The 19179-nt window shown below is 42.7% G+C and overlaps 1 protein-coding gene across 1 annotated transcript in view; it reads left to right on the top strand.

The window, feature by feature from the left end:
* Positions 1-19179, top strand: part of LOC138285856 (transient receptor potential cation channel subfamily V member 1-like) — a 342258-nt gene that overhangs the window by 187945 nt on the left and 135134 nt on the right. Inside the window, exons 8-9 of the mRNA XM_069226332.1 lie at positions 5878-6066; positions 15880-16038. Of these exons, the coding sequence (XP_069082433.1) occupies positions 5878-6066; positions 15880-16038 (348 nt within the window). The remainder of the gene's footprint in view (positions 1-5877; positions 6067-15879; positions 16039-19179) is intronic.

A 19179-nucleotide genomic window follows, 5' to 3' on the forward strand; every position in this document is an offset into this window, starting at 1 on the left:
TTGGTGTGTTAAACAAAAAAAACTGCATGTTATTCCCCAAAAACTCGCATTAGGTTCTATGGTACTAAACCCTGTGGTATTGTTTTTTACCAGCTGCAATAAATAGCACCTGTACTTGTAATCAGGCCCTTATTTGGGGCATTATAAATACCACAGTCATACTTTTGCCTGTTTGCTGAGGATCTCTTTTGCCTAAAGCCCTTCCACCAGTGTGGCAGAAACACTTTTGGCAAAGCAGAATGCTAAGTGTGCTGACATACTGTTGCAACCCGCTCAGCATTTAATTATGTTTTCATTACCAAACCCCAAAGCTGTAGCTTGTTTCTGAGAAACAAAATGACAATTGAGTGAAGCGCAGGGATTTTTCTCTCCACTCATGGTCCACTGTTTGTTTTTGAAAATCAGTGGTCAATGCCCATTAGGAATCCAGCGCTTTCACGACCACTAAGGCCCTCGTTACAAGTGCGGGGGTCAGAAGTGACTACAGTTGCACCCAATAAAATCTGACACAAAGGTGTTCGAATTTATTGGCTGTGATATTTATCTCCTACTCCGAGTTTTGCCATGAAAACCTGGTATAATGTGCAGATGTGGTGCTTATTGCATAAAAGTCTGTGTTTGCAGCGAAACACAGAATTGTAGCATGTGCGCTCACAGGAGTTAATGCACATAGTGGACTTTATTCAGGCACCATAAGGAGGTTCTTAATGAGGACAATGGCCTATTAGGTAACCCAAACAGGCGGGTTAGATTTCTATATGGCTGGACAACCTGCCCAGTATGCTTGAAAATGACAGTGATCATGTAAAGGACTATGCATGTTAGTGAGGGATGTGTTTGAGGATCATTCTAAGCGAGCACTTGATTATGTAATGATAAAACTTTTTTAAACTAGTGCTTCAAATTCTGCTTCTGCCATTCCTAAATTGTGAAAATTACTTTTACCAAGGAAGGCCTTGATAATGAAGGGACGGTGTTTTCCAACCCTTGTGCAAGCCTGAGTTTGTGCATTGCCTATTGTTTGGTGTTTACAGTACCTGGTAATTACTGAGTTGGGTTAACTAGCACCTACTCATGCCACACTCATTATCATTGACATTGTAGCATGCAGTTTACCAATCCCAGATGGACAGAAGAATGAGTTGACATTGCCAGAATTTAAACGTGTGACCTGTAGATCACATCCGATAGGAGTAAGCATTAATTGCATTAGCTATCATATCCATTACGAGCATCAACCGTGAATTCACTCGTCACACTTGGGTTCATAAGGCCTTTGTTGTGTGTGTTCCTTCAATCCAGGAAAGAAACAGCAAACTTCGTAAGTGGTATTCTTCTTTATTTGTAAGCCGTAAGCAAGAACAGGTCATTCCTTCTCTGCCCTCCTCAACTGTCTCCCGTCCTCCCGTTCTACCCGCGTTCCCCATCCATGACGTGGTGTCTCCATGACTCCCGTACATTCCACCCTCTCGTGCATTCCAGCCCACAATTCCAACCCACGATACAGTACATCCCAACACAACACATCCCCCTTCCTTAATAAGACTTGGTTCAATAAGACTTGACTAAGACTTACATTCCAACACACACCCCTCCCATAATACAATGAAAAAGAGAAAGAGAAAAAAATAAATAAAAATAAAAATAAAACAAAAGAACCCCAAAAAGGAAATACAAAAGAAGAACTACTGAATAGCGAAATCCTTAATCTAAAACAAAGTATTTTAGCCACAGAGGTAAATTTCTTCTTCTCTTGTCAGTGTCCAAAATCTGGTTGTGTTCCAACTCTTGTGAAACCAATTGTGACTCTTGTTTACTCTGAATTTGATCCCTTGCTTCACCAATTCCTTCCATATCATCGCCACCATTCGTTTTGCTGGTTGATTCGTTATAGGAACTTTCAAGCGTACTACAATTACTGTCTCTCAAAACTGGTGTGCCTGGTTTATAGGTCTCACCATCATCCACTCCAAAAGGGTCATTCATCTTATTATCTAGATTCTCCACATTCTCACTTTCATGTACTTCTGGACATAATGCAATTCATTTCAAATTCCACACTTTTATATTTTGTAACTTCACAGCATTGTGTAATACCTCCTTTACTTGTTCCGGTTCAAAATATTGGCTCTCACCTTTGACTACTTTGAAAGGTTTTTTAATTCTTACCCAATCTCCAACCTTGACCTGGGTTTCTTTCGCACCATGAGTCTTATCAAAATATGATTTGCTTCTATCCTGTGTTTTTTCCATCCTCTTACGTACATCATTCACAGACCAATTCTTGGCGATGCTATAACGCTACCCTCTGAAGACAAAAGTTTCAATAGTGGTTTATGATCGCATTGGATGATGACACTCCTACCCCACACAAATGAACGAAAATGCTCCAAACCCCACGCACAAGCAAGCGCCTCTCTTTCAATAATGGGATATTTTTCCTCAGCCGATGTCAAAGATCTAGATGCAAACAGGATAATGTTCTCCGTACCACAATCATCCTTTTGTGACAACACTGCACCCAGACCTTTATCGCTCGCATCTGTGGTCAAGTAGCACTGGAGTTGCGGATCGAAACCACTCAAATTAGGGACCTTGCACAAACATTCTTTGATATTTTTGAATTCCACGTCACACTCTGAGTTCCAATCAAATTTTGCATTTTTTTAAAGAAGTTGTCTTATGTTGAATACTTTCTCTGCAAAATTTGGAATAAACTTTGCACAAAATTCTGCCATGCCCAAGAATGACCTAACGTCATCCTTACATGATGGTGGTGACATTTCCTTAATAGTGCTTACTAAAGATGGCTTAGGTTTAACTCCCTCGCCGCTAATAACGTGCCCCAAATATGTCACAAACTCTCTGCAAACTTGCACTTACTCATTTCAACAGTCAATCCATTGTCTTCCAAAATACGTAACACACGTTGCACTCTACCATCGTGACATTCTCTTTTGTTTCCAAACACAAGGATGTCGTCCTGAAAGAACATTACTCCTTTTTCCTTTCCAAATAGTTTGTGCATCAAATGCTGGAAAACAGCAGCGGCAGATGCCAAACCGAAAGGCATTCTTTTAAATTGAAAACACCCTATATGAGTGATAAAGGCTGTTAATTTCCTCGATTGTAGTGACAGAGGAATCTGATGGTACGCCGCTGATAAGTCAATACTAGAAAACCAAGTAGCGCCATTAAGACTGGATACCATTTCAGTAATTTTTGGCAACGGAAATTGGTCTATGACAATGTTATTGTTGAGGTGACGCAAATCCACACAAAGACGGATCTTCCCGTTACTGCGTCGTGCTACGACCACCGGTGAAACCCATTCCGAGCTCTCAATGGGCTCAATTACGTTCATTTGTACCAATTTCTCCAATTCGTTCGACACTTCTTCTCTTACCATTATAGGTACAGGTCGTAATTTATGTACTTTAGGCTGTGCATCATGTTTCAATACAATCTCATGCTCAAACCCGCATAGTTTCCCGAGTTGTTTGTTAAAGACTTTAGGAAACTTCTTTTCCAGTTCCTCTTCCATTGTATTTCCTAAATCTGCCAGAAGTACTTTATCCTCACTGTTGGGATCTAAAATCATATGTAATCTACCTTGGTCTTGCCAACCCAGGACTGAAGGTCCTTTTTTTGCTACATATAATTTGCCTCTGGCACTCCTTCCTTTGAATTGAAAATCTAGCCATCTGTACCCAAGTACATAGATTTTTTCGCCCGTATAACTCTCCGGTTCAATGTCAGGAGGTAATAAATGTTTCCCTACTTTTGGCAAAAATTTATCTTCCCACACGTTCTCGTTAATTATGGTAAATGGCGATCCCGAATCAGCATGAATATTGATATCTATCCCTCCAATCTTCATTTCGCACATTGGTTTTTTTGACAAATAACTTCCATTAATGTTCAATACGAATTTATTCTGTACATTCTTGATCATGTTAATATTTTCACATTCGTCTTCTGTATCGCTGTTGACTTTATTCTCATACACGCATTTAACGCTATTTCTTTTCTTTTGACATACTTTGCCAAAATGGCCAACTACGCCACAGTTGTTGCACCTTTGTTTCGCAGCGGGACACGATTTTGAAAATGCCAAGTGTTCTTTACTGCCACAACAATAACATCTTTTATCTCTGTGTTCTACCTTCTCCTTGTAGTTGAACGTTGGAGTTTTTTCTGATGCTCTCTCTTTGTAGTTAGATGTTGATTTGCGATTATTTATTTTGAAAACACTACAATCCTCTTTATCCGAAGGTTTCAATTCCGTTGCACACCTTCCCGAAATCTCAGCTTTACGAATAATCGCTAGAACATCTTCCAGTGGTGCATCGCCATTTATCCATAGGCGTTCCTGTATGGACTGATTACGAGCATGCATGACTAATTGATCTCTAATGAGATCATCATGTAAAATGCCAAATTTACAATCAATGGCTAACTTCTTTAATTCCGCTACGTAATCATCTACCTCTTCTTCTTTATTCTGTTTGCGTTGAAAAAATTTGAAACGTGTGATGCCAATGCATACTTTTGGTGCGAAATACTTGTCAAGATCCATTAATGCTGCATCAAAAATGTTTCCATCTCCAATAGGTAAATTTTTCTGCATTCTACTATACGTTTTCAATCCTACTGGACCAAGCGAATGTAACAGGATTCTTTTTTTCTGTTCTGGAGACATTTTTTTTCCTTCGTCTATAGCCTCAATGTAATTAGTAAAGTAATCTTTCCACTCTGTCCATTTGATTGAGGGTTCAGTACCTGAAGCCCAAAATGCATGTGGTGGGCTTATGCTAAAATTCTGTTGTGCCATTGTGATGATAGGAATCCTCCGTAGGTCCTAGTGGTTGTTTTAACTTTAACTTGTTCGACTCAGCACACTAGTAAGGGAACTTCTTGGAAACAAAGTAGCTCAATTCATTGCGACGTCACATAAAGAGAAAAAAAAAAAATTAAAAAATTGCTTGGCAACTTCCTGGACTGTTTATGCAGTTGCCTAGACGACGCCCGACAACATACAGTGCGTCATGCCGCATTGACGTTGAGCTCGTAGCAACGCACGCGCCAGTAAGGGCGTGCGTATGTGAAACTTGTCTCGAGCACCCAACGGACGTCGCGCGTGCTGCTTTTTATGTCCTGAAGCAAACTTTGCACTGTAGCACTGCTACTCCACCCTCACAAGCCCGACTCACTGCAAGGATTAGCCAGTTTCCTCGAAGATCCTCGGCGTTCGTCGGCGTTCGTTCCCACAAAATGGAAACGCTGGATTACGCTGGATTCCGATCCCACCTTCGTCGCCACTTTTTGTTGTGTGTGTTCCTTCGATCCAGGAAAGAAACAGCAAACTTCGTAAGTGGTATTCTTCTTTATTTGTAAGCCGTAAGCAAGAACAGGTCATTCCTTCTCTGCCCTCCTCAACTGTCTCCCGTCCTCTCGTTCCACCCGCGTTCCCCATCCATGACGTGGTGTCTCCATGACTCCCGTACATTCCACCCTCTCGTGCATTCCAGCCCACAATTCCAACCCACGACACAGTACATCCCAACACAACAGCCTTGTACTTTATAATAGGGCTCCAAGATTTTAATGGAAATCTGAATGCATTTAGTATAATTCCCCTGAATCAACAGGTCATCTTGATATGTGGTGTTTCTCTATTAGTCTAAACTAAATGAAGTTTAATAGTCATGTCAATGTGATTTCGCCAGTATCTTGACATGTGATTAGCTCTCTATCAGCACTACTTGCTCTTAAGAGGCAAGGCCTGTTGTGTGATTTCCCAATGTAGGTAGGTCTAGCCACCTCTGAACTGTTTATAGGATTAATATTCTGAATTATAGTGTTTTCTGTCTCTAGATTTTCAAACACATCCTGAGACGGGAAATGAAAGAGCCGGAATACCAGCATCTGTCTCGGAAGTTCACCGAATGGGTCTATGGGCCGGTGGCTTGCTCCCTGTATGACCTGACATCAGTCGATACACACAAGGAGACCTCTGGAAAGAAATCAGTGGTGGAGATCATTGCTTTTGAAAGCGACAGCAAAGTGAGTGCCAAACTACACAGAGATTTGAAAAACAAATCATTTAACAGTGTGGGAACTGCATTCGCTGAGGTTCCATCCATCTGTTCTATTCATATGCATGCTATCACTGGCGCTCTTGGTGCTCTCCTACACTCCCAAAAAGCTGCCTGGAAATAGAAATCCTATAATTGCATTAATAAACATTTGTACCGAAGGATGGCAAAGTCATGGGTACTACAGGGCATCACTTCCAGTTACATGCCCAACTTCTTGCAATGATTTTCAGCACATTTCTGTAATATACTTCTCATTAGTTATAAAGGAAACAGCTTTGTAAATTGAAGAAGATTATTGTTTTAGATTCAGCAAACACTTTAATTTATGTCCGAAGCCAATGCAGAAAAAATACATCTTGCTTTGTGGGTTTTGGGGTCTGATCTGAAGTCGTTCACTCTACCTTTAAAAATGAAAGCATTCTTTGAAGAAAAACAGGCTGTGATATAGTCTGAACCCAACACGAGATGGCAAGAGATTGCACAGCATGTACATCTACACTATCTACAAAACTAGAAGCCACAAACCAAGTGTTAGAGGTAATAAACATTTTTCTTCTAATCAATGGCTTTGCATATATAAAAGGTCAATGAGGCCTGTACCATTGAAATCAGTAATACTATGTATGTATTATCTATTTGGTATTTATGTTGTGCAAACCTAGCTAAAAGGCAGTGGAGTGCTTCACATGGTCAAAGACAAACATAAAGTCAATGACTCATTGGAGAGGAAGCTGGGTTGTAGACAAGTAATGCATTGTGATATAATTTTCTTTTAGGAGGTGAGTCTTCAGCTCTTTCCTAAATTGGAGCAATGTTGAGCAGTCCTAATAGATATAGAGAGGTTGCTCTTGGTCCTGGGTGCATAGATGGAAATGACCTGCTGCTGTGTTTTTTCTTTTTTACACTTTTTAATCCGAAGTTTGATGGTGTCTGGCTGTGCGGGTACCAAGAACCACCATAGTGAGCTTGACTGCAAGCTAAGCGGGGTTCCTGGTTGTGATGGCTTTGTGAATGATGTAGGTGGTTTTGAAGACGGTGTGTGCCAGTAAGGCGAGCTAATGGAGTTCCTTCAGGATGGAGGTGATGTAATAATTCTTCAGGCCCTGCATAAGACATGCAGGATGCCCCTGCTGGGTGCCACTTTAGAGTTTGGGAGGCTTTGGTGTAAGGCATTACCATCATCCACATGCGAGAAGGCTTGAACAGCAGTTCCGAAGCTGCTTTCTGTAAGAAGTGGTTTGACTTTTTTTTAGAAAAGAGAGCTCACACCAGGCTTTTTTGGCAGTGTGTTACTTCAGGATGCGTTTGGTGTCCAGAGTGAATCCAAGTGACTAGCCATTCATGAAAGTTGGAATTCAAGTTGTCAAGGTTTATGTCATTGAGTCACATTTATACTGTATCTTCTTTGTTGTTCTTGGCAAATAATAGGAATTTTGTTTTGGTTGGGTTGACCTTCGGGTCGGTGCTGGATATCCTGGGCATCCTGATCTGGATGATGTGGAAGCAGTGTTTGAGGTGTTGGATGTCAGAAGCAGATGAGACTTTCAATGCCAGTTTTGTATCATCAGTTAATTGGCGAATCTTGATGCTGCTATCTGTGAGTAGAGCACCAAAAGGCTAGATGAAAAGGTTGAAAATGACAGGAGACAGTATGGAACTATGGGGGACTCCACAGGTGATAGGGATCTTTTGTGACCTGGAGGTGCCCATGCCTACAGTCTTGTGTCAGTTGAAAAGATAGAAGGAGAATCAGTGAAGGACATTGCCTGTGAATCTCATTCAAGATTTAATGGTGCATATGAGGGTAGAATACTTGATTGTGACAAAGACAACAAAGAGGTTCAGCAATATCAGGGAGCAGGGACCATATTCATGTAGTGTTATTTCTTTCATAAAATGCACAACAATCATAATCAGTCTCCACAGCTCATGCAATAACAATGCACTTGTCATATAACAGTTACTCACACAGCTTTGCAGCTTTAAAATACTTCAAACAATAGATGGCAATATAACCCGATAATGATGGGGGTAGTTTGGTAGGTGAGGTATAAGTTTGGTGCATACGATAAAAGATGAGAGAGGGTGGATTTATGGTGAGATGGTGTTTATCAGTTCATGTTTTGATCTCTCAGGTACCATGGAAGACATAGTACCCCATGTCTTGAGTCTTTGTAGCAAGACTCCTTTGAGTTGGAACGTTCCTGATATTAAATGTTTAACAGTTTTGTTAATTGTCAAATACAACATTCTGTTCCAGACATAGATTTTCGACAGCAGTGGCTAAATCTGTTACTACTTTAACCCGGGTAACATCAAAGATGTTATTATAATAGTTAATCAATAAAACATTATGATATTTGTCATCCACAAGCCAGAGGATCTGCACAAGGTCCCCTACAGGTATATACTTTTTAACCACAATAGGACGACAGATCGTTACAAGTATAAGGAGACCGCCTTTCGCTCTACCTATACCACCTCCCAACGCCGGTAAATTGTAAGAAACGAATCCCTCATAGTTAACTTCATCTTTACACCATGTTTCTTGAAGACATAAAATGTCATGGGCATTAACAAACGTTAACCATCCCGGATCCCTCTCCTTTGATTTCGGCCCTGCCACATTCCAACAAACAATAGTAATAGTATCCTTACCCCTAACACAATTACTATCAGGCCCCACACCATTGTTTCGTCCCCAACTCGCATTCTGGTTTGAATTGCTTATGTCCCAACAATCGGGCAGTGCCCTTATATCCACCGGCAATTCAATTTCTGTGTTGTTGGGCATTTCTTGGGCCATGGTATTGTCTATACCGATATCCACACAGGGAGTAATAATCACCTGGGGTAAGCACTGCCCTCCCTCATTAAGTCAATCAATTGCATCCAGATAACTTAGGGGTTGAAACCGGTTTTGCATTGAAATATCAGGGTATAGCCTGTGTGTAACAGGGCATAATCTACTTCCTCTACTCCCATAGGGGGCATTATTATGATGGCTGTAAAAGAAAGCAAGCGAGCGGGCACACACATTATTATCAGTAATTGGTAATGAGGCAGCTCTTAGTAATACAGTGGCAGCATGTTGAGGGTGTTTAAAGTTTATAATGACACAGTCACCACTAAAACTTTTCTTAGAGCTCCCTATCCAATTTACCCTTCTGGTAGTCAGAACTTGATCTGAGAGTTCAGTTGGGAATCCACAATGCCTGTGCATCCAGGAAACGGTTTTATTTTTTAAAGACTCGTGGGTTTCCTGATAATTCCCCTTTGCAACAGGGGGAACATTAGCTAAAACTACCACATATGGTGCGCAGTCAGGAGGGAGATTAATGGCGCGCCTTCGCCTTACCTCAATCCAATCCTCTTTTCTATCAGGTATTAAAACATCCTGGCTATCACTGCAGGCTAAGGACTGTGGTGTCGGGTAGTTCTGTACAACACTCCTACTAATATCTAAACCTGTATCATCACCGGGAAGAGCAACCTGAGTATCATGATTGTTTATTGTTATTGGGGCTGACACACTATCTGCTTCCACCAGTGTTTTTTTTAGGAGATCGCCTAATCTATTAACCTCCACGGTTAGCTGATCAATTTTTACCATAAGAGGTTTGACAATACCCTTAATCTTTAAGTCAATAATACTTACTAAGTTTTTTGTTTTTTCGGCATCTAGTTTAACGTCGTCAATATTTGCCGTATTATCCTCCTCCTTATCTGGATTCTTGAGGGGGCTAACTAATCTTTTTTTTGCGGGCCGAACAACCCCACGTTTAGTCTGGGTCTTTCTACATGCTCTAACCACTCTAGGTAGTGGGGTGGGTGGATGTTGCACTATGGGATCAGTAGAAACCTCTAGATCGACTAAGGTAGAAGTATTCTGCATAATCATTTCCCTATCAGGAACACCGGAATTAGTGCAGACACTACTACTGTCATCCAGAGCCAATGGAGCAGGTGAAAGTTGCACACTAGATAATGGGGGGGGGCTGCTAAGCCCTAGGGATTGTCTCCTCTCACAGTTAATTTTACTAACAATCTTCCCTAAATAATTATCCAATGTCTGGGGTATAGGGGGGACTTTTTGCTTTGACATGCTTAACAGTCACAAATTATCACTTTAAAATCGAATAAGGCTTTCCCTAATTACATACAAATAATAAGATGATAAGGGCTGCTTGAAGACAAAATGTGATATGTACGGGTATACAGGTCTACAGGTCACAAAAGTCAGCAGCCTGTACAAACCAGAAACCTTGTCACAAACTGTCCGCCCTTTATCCGGGCTTCGTCCTGGGTTCCTCCAGTCACTTGCTCACATGTACCTGGGTACGTAGGCCTAACGAAGACGGGGAAGGTCTACACTCTTGTGAGATACGTAAACAAAGAATTTGGAAGAGAAAACCAAGAGGGGTGGCCCAGCCCAGCCTCTTCCGGGCACTGACGGGCAAAGGACGGGCCCGCCCTTGGCCCGGGCTTCGCCCGGGCGCGTCCCGCGCGCGTCCCGCGAAGCGGGCGCGTTTAGTTACAAGTTAAAGGGCTCACTGCCACGCCCCCAGGCACCAGGGAATCCTCAGCCGACTTCCTCTGCTCCGACGCGCGACCCGCGAAGCGGGCGCGTTTAGTTTCAAGTTAAAGGGCTCACTGCCCCGCCCCCAGGCACCAGGGAATCCTCAGCCGACTTCCTCTGCTCCCACGCTATTGTAAATAGGGCCTACCTGAAGTTAGCGCATTTCAGTGGGGTCCTTCTAGGCCATTAAAAATAGAAAAAGAATCTAACTAGGAATGTCATGCATATAATGTCAGAAATTGAGGTGTGAAAGATAGGTTTTTACCAGATCTCTAAAATGAGATAATCTTTAATATTGTTTATTTCTTTATTTATTTGTGTGGTTGTATAAAATGCTAGCATTGCCCAAAGGCGTCAGAGCATTTGTCTCTCATAGTAAATACCAGCTGTCATCTAGGTGGAGGTTCAGGATGGCGAGGAGTAAAGGTCAAGTTCACGCACAGAGATACAATAGTCTCAACTAGCTAAAATTCATTATAACATTTTTATAGTAAGCAATAGTCAAAAATATCTATTCTAACATACTAAATGTATGTAAAATGTATTAGAATTAGACCATACGTTGAGAGAAAAAAATAACCATTTTATATTCAGGATTAGAAGTTAGACATAGGTCGTATTCACAACAAACAAACAAAAACTAACAAAATTGGGCTAACGATAACCTAAAACGATGTAGCCAGAAACACATGGTGAAAGTAAGCAGATTGTTACAGAGAAAATAGACAAAGAAAGGGGCAAAGGTTTTCAGAGCATTGTTATAAAATTGAGTCCAAATTATGATCCTTATGGTCTGTGTGAAATGATTATATTGCAGGTGTCTTTATGGCCTGGAATGTCTACTGCGTTTCGGCCCCTAGTGGGGTTGTCATCAAGACGGAGGTAGTGGTGGGGCACTGAACTGGTACGATGTCACTACAATAAATTTGATGTTGTAACTAGGCCTGAAATTATGCAATTACACCACTTTGCATGGTTATGCGCCAATCGCATACTTTGCCATTATATGTGTATTTTTGCATACGTTTTCTGAAATGTAATCACTCGAAAGTAAATTAAACGAATGTTACATACTCCCACTTGTAACTTTATTGATTTACAGTATATGGTCTCACAAACTCAAGGTAGACAGTTACCTTTTCTTTCAAGCAGGGCCAGGTTTGCCTCAAAACATTAATGTAGAGAAATTGGTATCGAGGGCAGGAAGTAGAGGACAGCTAGTCATACGAGAATGCTGATTTACGGACCTAAAATGGAAGAAAGCTCCATCTGTAGGTCTAAACAGCCCGAAGGGTTCACATTAGGATGATGGATGCTCACAAAAGGAGGGTGGGGTGTAAAGGTATAAATATGAAAACAAATGTGCAGAAAGCAATGAGCAAATCGTTTCAATCGGTAAAGTAACATTAATTCTGACAAGAAAAAAAGAAAAAGGAACAGGCATGAGGAAAAGAACGAATAAAAAAAATTAAGGCTATACAAAATCAATCTGTATCATACATGGAGAGGATGTAAGTCTGTTCCATGATGGACTCAGAGTTAGGTATGTGAGAATTCTGAAACAGATCCACATAGGTATATATTTAATATACCATGTGCCATTACTATACAGAAGTGAAAACTTATATACCAGGCATACATTACAATATCCATTGTGTGAAAACTGTTCGAAATATGTATATATATAAATCGCCACTATTCTTCAACAGAGTTGAGCCCCACCATCAGAGAAGTGCACTGCATTACCCAACGTGATTCACTTCTGTTGGTAAGTGAGTGTATATTAACTCCGCTGGGTGGTCTAATTTGTTTGTTCACTTGCCATTTTAGCTTTGATTGGGAGTGATTCGTAAGGGTAAAGTGAGAAGCAGCATTCTCTGTACAGCAACAAATCCTACTTTTATGTTAGATTGCGTGTTACTTGATGTGCTGTAAGGTTTGGCCAATGTTATCCTTGTAACCCGGACATCAAATGTCGTTTACGACATTTGAAGAGTTGCAGTTTTATATGATATTGCATTTTATATTATTGTTTTATATGATATGTTTGAATGTTTGACAGTCACATGTCTGGCAACATCTGACTAATTATGGCACTTATGGTTTCCTAGAATAGCTTGTATGCCCAACATGGAGGCAGTAGTATTAGCCCTTGGTATCCAGTTGACATCTTTAAACAAATGGCCCTTTAGGTGCCTCTTCTGAATGAAAGTAAGGCTGGTTCGTTGACGTGACCACTTGTAATCTACATGGGTCAATATTTCAGGACGGTGTTTGCCATTTTACTGGAGGCTGGACCGAAGGTGGTAACACGTGCAATGTATATATTTTTCTTCTTCTCATGTGGAGTGAGCAATTTCTCATTGGGACAGAAATACACTCTGCTAAGAGCCCCCGAGAGCAGCCATTTGGGGGTAACCCTGTTCCGGTAATTTAGTGGAGAGTTCGGCAACTGCTCGGAAGTAGTCTGAATTCTATTTGCAATTCCTGCGAATCTGCAGGAACTGACTGTATGGAATATCATACTTTAAGCCAGGAGGTGATGACTTCTATATAGCAACAAAGTGTTGACTTCAGGGGGTTTCCCTTAAAGGCAGGTCCCAAATTTCCCATCAAAAACAGTGATGTGGAAGTCTAGGAAAGGAAGGGAGGGGTTATTGTACTGAAAGGTGAACATGAGGTGTCTGGGGCGTAAATTAAGCCAGGCAATAAATGAACCGAGGTCCACCTCATTACCTCTTCAGATCCCAAACATATCATCAATGTAACATTTCCATAAGTGGAGGTTGCCAAAAAATGTTTTAAGTTCACTGAGGACCACATTATTCTTAAAATTGTTGACAGGCCTAGTAGCAAAGATTCGTGCAAGACAGCCCCCCATTGAGACCCCTGCACTTTGGAGATAAAATGAGTAGGCATACTAGAAATAGTTTTCAGAGAATGCAACTTCTAATAAAGTTACAGGAAAAAAGGTTGGAGTTCATGAGGGAAATGGTCTTGAATCCCAGAGTGCTTTGAATATATCAATACCTTCTTTAAGCAGTATATTTCTTCAGAGTTTCAGTCCTTTCAGCAGAGTTGCCTCTCCAGCAGCTCCGCTAAAGGCACAGAGATCCCTGCGGGAAGCTTTGCAGATGCCATGTTGGATAAATACATTCATCTACGTTTTTTTGTTTTTAAAAAATATACTCTTAGAGCAGGAGATTATTATTATCCTATGCACATGCCTCCACAACGCAGGGATCCGGGACAAAGCTCTGGAGTGGACCACCTCCTTCCTCTCCGGCAGAACCCAGAGCGTCCGCCTCCCGCCTTTCCGATCTGAAGCCTCCAAGATCATCTGCGGCATCCCCCAAGGATCGTCCCTCAGCCCTACACTATTCAATGTCTACACGGCCCACTCGCCCACGTCGCCTGGCTACACAACCGCAACATCATCTCCTACGCCGACAACACCCAACTGATCCTCTCCCTCACCAAGGACTCCCTCACAGCCAAATCCAACCTCCACGAAGGAATGAAGGCTGTCGCCTAATGGATGAGGAACAGCAAACTGAAGCCGAACTCAGATAAGACGGAGGTTCTCATCCTCGGTGCCAACCCCTCAGCCTGGGATGAATCCTGGTGGCCGACCACTCTGGGAGCAGCCCCGACACCCACTGACCACGCACCCAACCTGGGCGTCATCCTCGACTCACCACTCTCCATGACCAAGCAAGTCAGCGCTGTCTCCTCATCCTGCTTCAACACCCTCCGCATGCTCTGCATGATCTACATATGGATCCCCACAGATACAAGAAGAACAGTCACCCAGGCCCTCGTCAGTAGCAAACTTGACTACGGAAACGCCCTCTACTCAGGATCCCCGGCCAAACTCCTCAAACGACTGCAACACGTACAAAACACCTCCACACGCCTGATCCTCGACGCACCCCGCCACAGCCACATCACTCACCACCTGAGAGACCTACACTGGCTCCCTGTCAACAAAAGGATAACCTTCAAGCTCCTCACCCATGCACACAAGGCACTCCACAACACCGGTCCAGCCTACCTCAACAGACGACTCACCTTCTACACCCCGTCCCGCCAACTCCACTCAGCCGACCTCGCTCTCTCCACCATCCCTCACATCCGATGAGCGACCACTGAAGGCAGATTCTTCTCCCACCTCGCCGCCAAGACCTGGAACACCCTTCCATTGCTCCTACGTCAGACCAAAGACCTGCTGACTTTCAGGAAGCACCTCAAAACTTGGCTATTCAAGCAGTAGCAGCACCCCACTCCCACCAGCGCCTTAAGACCCTCACAGGTGGGTAGTGCGCTCTACAAATGTATTGATGGATTGATTGAAAATCAAAAAACAAATCACCCTGATGCTCTGGGAAAATTCTCAAAGTGAGTAGGGGTAAGTTTTTTGGTTTTATCTTTGGGACTGCCATGCGTTCCTTGGTGAGACAATACAGGTGAAATGTACATCAAAAAATCAGGCCTGTGTACAGAAGACATTCTGATATACATTGATCAGTAGCCCAGTAGCAGACAGGTCGTCAGTCAAAGGTTTCTGCCGATAGAGGCTATGCTGGTGGAAACATGACTCTTACCCAGACTCTGAAGAACATGTGAAAACCAAAAGCTTGGTGGATGGGACATCTGCTGCTTTTTGATAGAAGACCTTTATCCAACAATCTCTAAATGAACACCAGAGTTTCTCAGTGGATTATTTCCTGAGATATTTTTGTAATTAAACATATTACAGACTTCCTGAGGAAGTTATTGTAAAGTAAGATTTACATGATTAGTAAGTCAAAGGGACAATGCACTGAGTGAAATCAAGCTGGTAAATTTTGAACAAGTTCTGCCTGCCAAACCAAGGTATCCCAAGGCCAACCAAAGATATGCCAGTCAAGGCCATAGCAACCCAATCTAAGCAAAAAAACGCCAGGTGAAGGCAAGCTAAGCCAGCCAACCATGCCAAGCTAAGTCACGACAGCTAAATCCAGGCAATCCAAGTCATGTCAAGCCAGGTCAACCAAGTTAAGCCAAACCAAGCCAAGACAAGCCAAGGTTGATTGAGCCAAACAAAGTCAAGTTAAGCTAAATATCTCCCAAATTATATCCAACATTTTAAATCGGTCTAAGTTCTTTATGCCTAAATGTTATTCCACCTTAACTAAATATCTATTTTCCTCTCTCCAGAATCGACACAAAATGATTGTTTTGGAGCCAATCAATGAACTCCTTCAAAGAAAGTGGGAAACGTTTGGGCGACCTATATTCTACACTAAGTTCTTGCTTCACGTTCTTTACATGCTGATCTTCACCGTGGTTGCTTATAACAGGCCTCTCACCGGAAAGGTAAAGCGATTCTCCATTCAGATGTTTATCATACCCACACCCATAACTCCCTTGATTGGGCTTTAAAGTAATCGGGAAAGTAATGTTGAGCTTGATAGGAAACCGACTATACCATTGCTAACACTTAGTAAAAAAAGTGTGGTTGATAAGGAGCCATCTTGCGTCCATTGCATAATTTTTAATTCAGTGGATGGTACCTCTGATCAGTAATTACTCAATGTGCTTCTTGGTCGAGCAGATGGTTGGAGTTTCAGCAGGAACCAGGTCTTGTGCCAGTGTAGTCTCTGCAGAACAGGAAACATGAAATAAGTCTCAAGGTTGCGTGGGTATAAACAGGGTAGGATGTTTGTTTTTCGACTACAGTTACACTGGCCTTTTTAAATAATTTTGCTCAAATTCACTTTCAAGAGTTTTATGATATTGTAAACATTAATGTAAACATGAATGCTGCATTATTGTATTTATAGTGATCATATATAATATGCCTGTGCCTAGTCAAAACATTTAGGATCTGCATTTACTCTTTCAATTGCATTGTAATCTTAAATCATGCATGGGGTAATGCCACAAGTTTTAATATCAGCCCACATGTTTCCATGATTACAAATTACTGTATGCTTCAGGATCTTTCATTTTTCTTTGTATTCTTTCCTATTCAAAAACACAATATACTTTTAGATTTAGTTACAACACTTAGGTGACAAATAACTATTACATTTCAGAAATGTCATATGAAATTATTTAAGATTGTAATTTTGTAATCACCTGGTAGATGTTTTAATTTATTCATCCCATACGTTCTGCCTTATTAACAAGAGTGGTTGTTTAAAATGTTTGTTAGAACTGGGGTCTCTAGTTGGCAGTCGATTTGCACCCTGTCCAATTAGAGACCCTCACTCTAGTCAGGATAAGGGAGATACCCAGCTCAGATAACCCCTGCTCTCCCCTTTGGTAGCTTGGTACAAGTAGTCAGGCTTATCTCAGAAGCAATGTATAAAGCATTTGCACATAACACACAGTAATACAGTGAAACCAGTACAAAAGGACACCGCACCAGTTTTAGAAAATAGCGTATATTTATCTATGTAAAACAAGACCAAAACAAGAAAAATGAATTTTGTAAAAATTAACCTAAAAATACAGTTCCTTAAAGTCAGTAGCTCTGTCTGGGGCTATCACGGAATTGTTAACAACAAATCCAACACTTCAGACCAGCCATGCCATCGCAGGCCAGCTACAGTGTCAGGAAGAAGCGCAAGCAGTACCTTGGAAATGTAGGGCGTCGTGATCCTCGCAATGAGATCTGGAGTGCGGCATCACTGATGTCACCGCCGTCGGTTCCGGAGGGCGATGCAGGGGTCGTCGGGCTCTTGAAGTCACACGCATTGTAGATCGAACTCCAGGCTGATGACAAAGTCAGGAACGCTGACGTGGATGTCATCAGGGCTGCTCTGCGAAGAGGGACGTTGCGACGTGCAGTGCCCACAGGTCATTGTACAGGCAGCATCTCAGTGATAGTATCCTGCGGCATCGGTGAGACCAGGGCTGCGGTGTGAAGCAGGGTGGTGGATGTGCAGTGTCTCCAGGTCATGGTGCAGGCAGCAGTGTCATCATTGCTGGAGCGCTGTCGTCGGTGGGCCCAAGGTGGCAGTGCAGTATGGGGCGGGCTCCGTGTGGCGCTCACAGGTTGCAGTGCACACAGGGGCGTCTGTTGATGATGCTGGAATCGATGGTGCTAGTGTCGGTGGACCGGGGCTGCGGTGCGGGACGGGACAGTGCTTCGTGTACCTCACGAGTGGTGTCCACTGGCCACGTTGCAGGCAGCAGCATTGGTGTCAGCATGGAGCGGCATCGTCGGGGATGCCAAGGCTGCAGTGTGAGCAAGGTGATGAGGGCGCACAGGTCACGGTGCAAGCAGTGGCTCGGTGAGAGCATCAAGTGGCAGCATCGGTCAGACCATGGCTCTGTTTTGGGTAGTCAGGTCACAGTGCAGTCAGCGGCATTGTTGACTGCGTCGCAGCAGTATGTTTTCTGTTGCAGCACAAAACACAGTTCCCAGTGCTGTAGGCAGATGAAGCTGAAGTATTTCAGATCCCTGAGACTTCCACCAAGAGGAAAGCACTCCTCCAAGCCTTTGGAGAAACTTCACATGCAGGATAGACAGCAAAGTCCAGTCTTTGCTCTCTTTAAGGTAGAAGCAGCAACTGCAGGCCAACCCAGCAAAGCCCACACAGCAAAGGTGCAGTACTCCTCCTCCAGCTCTTCAGCTCTTCTCCTTGGCAGAGGTTCCTCTTGATCCAGAAGTATTCTAAAAGTCTGGGGTTTTGGGTCCACTACTTATACCCCTTTCTGCCTTTGAAGTAGGCAAACTTCAAAGGAAAGTCTCTGTTGTTGACAAGATTTAACTTTGCCCAGACCTGGCCACACACACACACCAGAGGGTTGGAGACAGACAGGCACAGCCCTTTCAGGTGTAAGTGTTGGCTCCTCCCTCCCCACTCTAGCCCAGGAGACTCATCAGGATATGCAGGCTACACCCCAGCTCCCTTTGTGTCACTGTCTAGAGGGAATTCACAACAGCCCAACTGTCAGTCTTACCCAGAAGTGTAATACAAAAGCAGGCAGAGCCGAGAATGGTTTAAGCAAGAAAATGCCCACTTTCTAAAAGTCACATTTTCAAACAGACAATTTAAAAAACAACTTTACAAAAATATTTATTTTTAATTTGCGAGTTCAGAGACCCCAAACTCCAAATCTCTATCTGCTCCCAAAGGGGAACTGCACCTAAAAAGGTATTTAAGGGCTACCCCCATGTTAACCTATGAGAGAGCTAGGCCTTGCAACAGTGAAAAATGAATTTGGTAGTATTCCACTGTTAGGACATATAAAACACATCAGTACATGTCACACTTGAACATACATTCACCCTGCACATGGGGCTACCTAGGGCCTTCCTTAGGGGTGCCTTACATGTACAAAAAGGGAAGGTTTGGGCCTGACAAGTGGATACTCTTGCCAGGTGGAATTGGCAGTTTAAAACTACACACACAGACACTGCAGTGGCAGGTCTGAGACATATTCACAGGCTACTCATGTGGGTGGCACAATCAGTGCTGCAGGCCCACTAGTAACATTTCTTAC

Source organism: Pleurodeles waltl, chromosome 3_1, assembly GCF_031143425.1.
Source record: "Pleurodeles waltl isolate 20211129_DDA chromosome 3_1, aPleWal1.hap1.20221129, whole genome shotgun sequence".
Lineage (NCBI taxonomy): Eukaryota > Metazoa > Chordata > Amphibia > Caudata > Salamandridae > Pleurodeles > Pleurodeles waltl.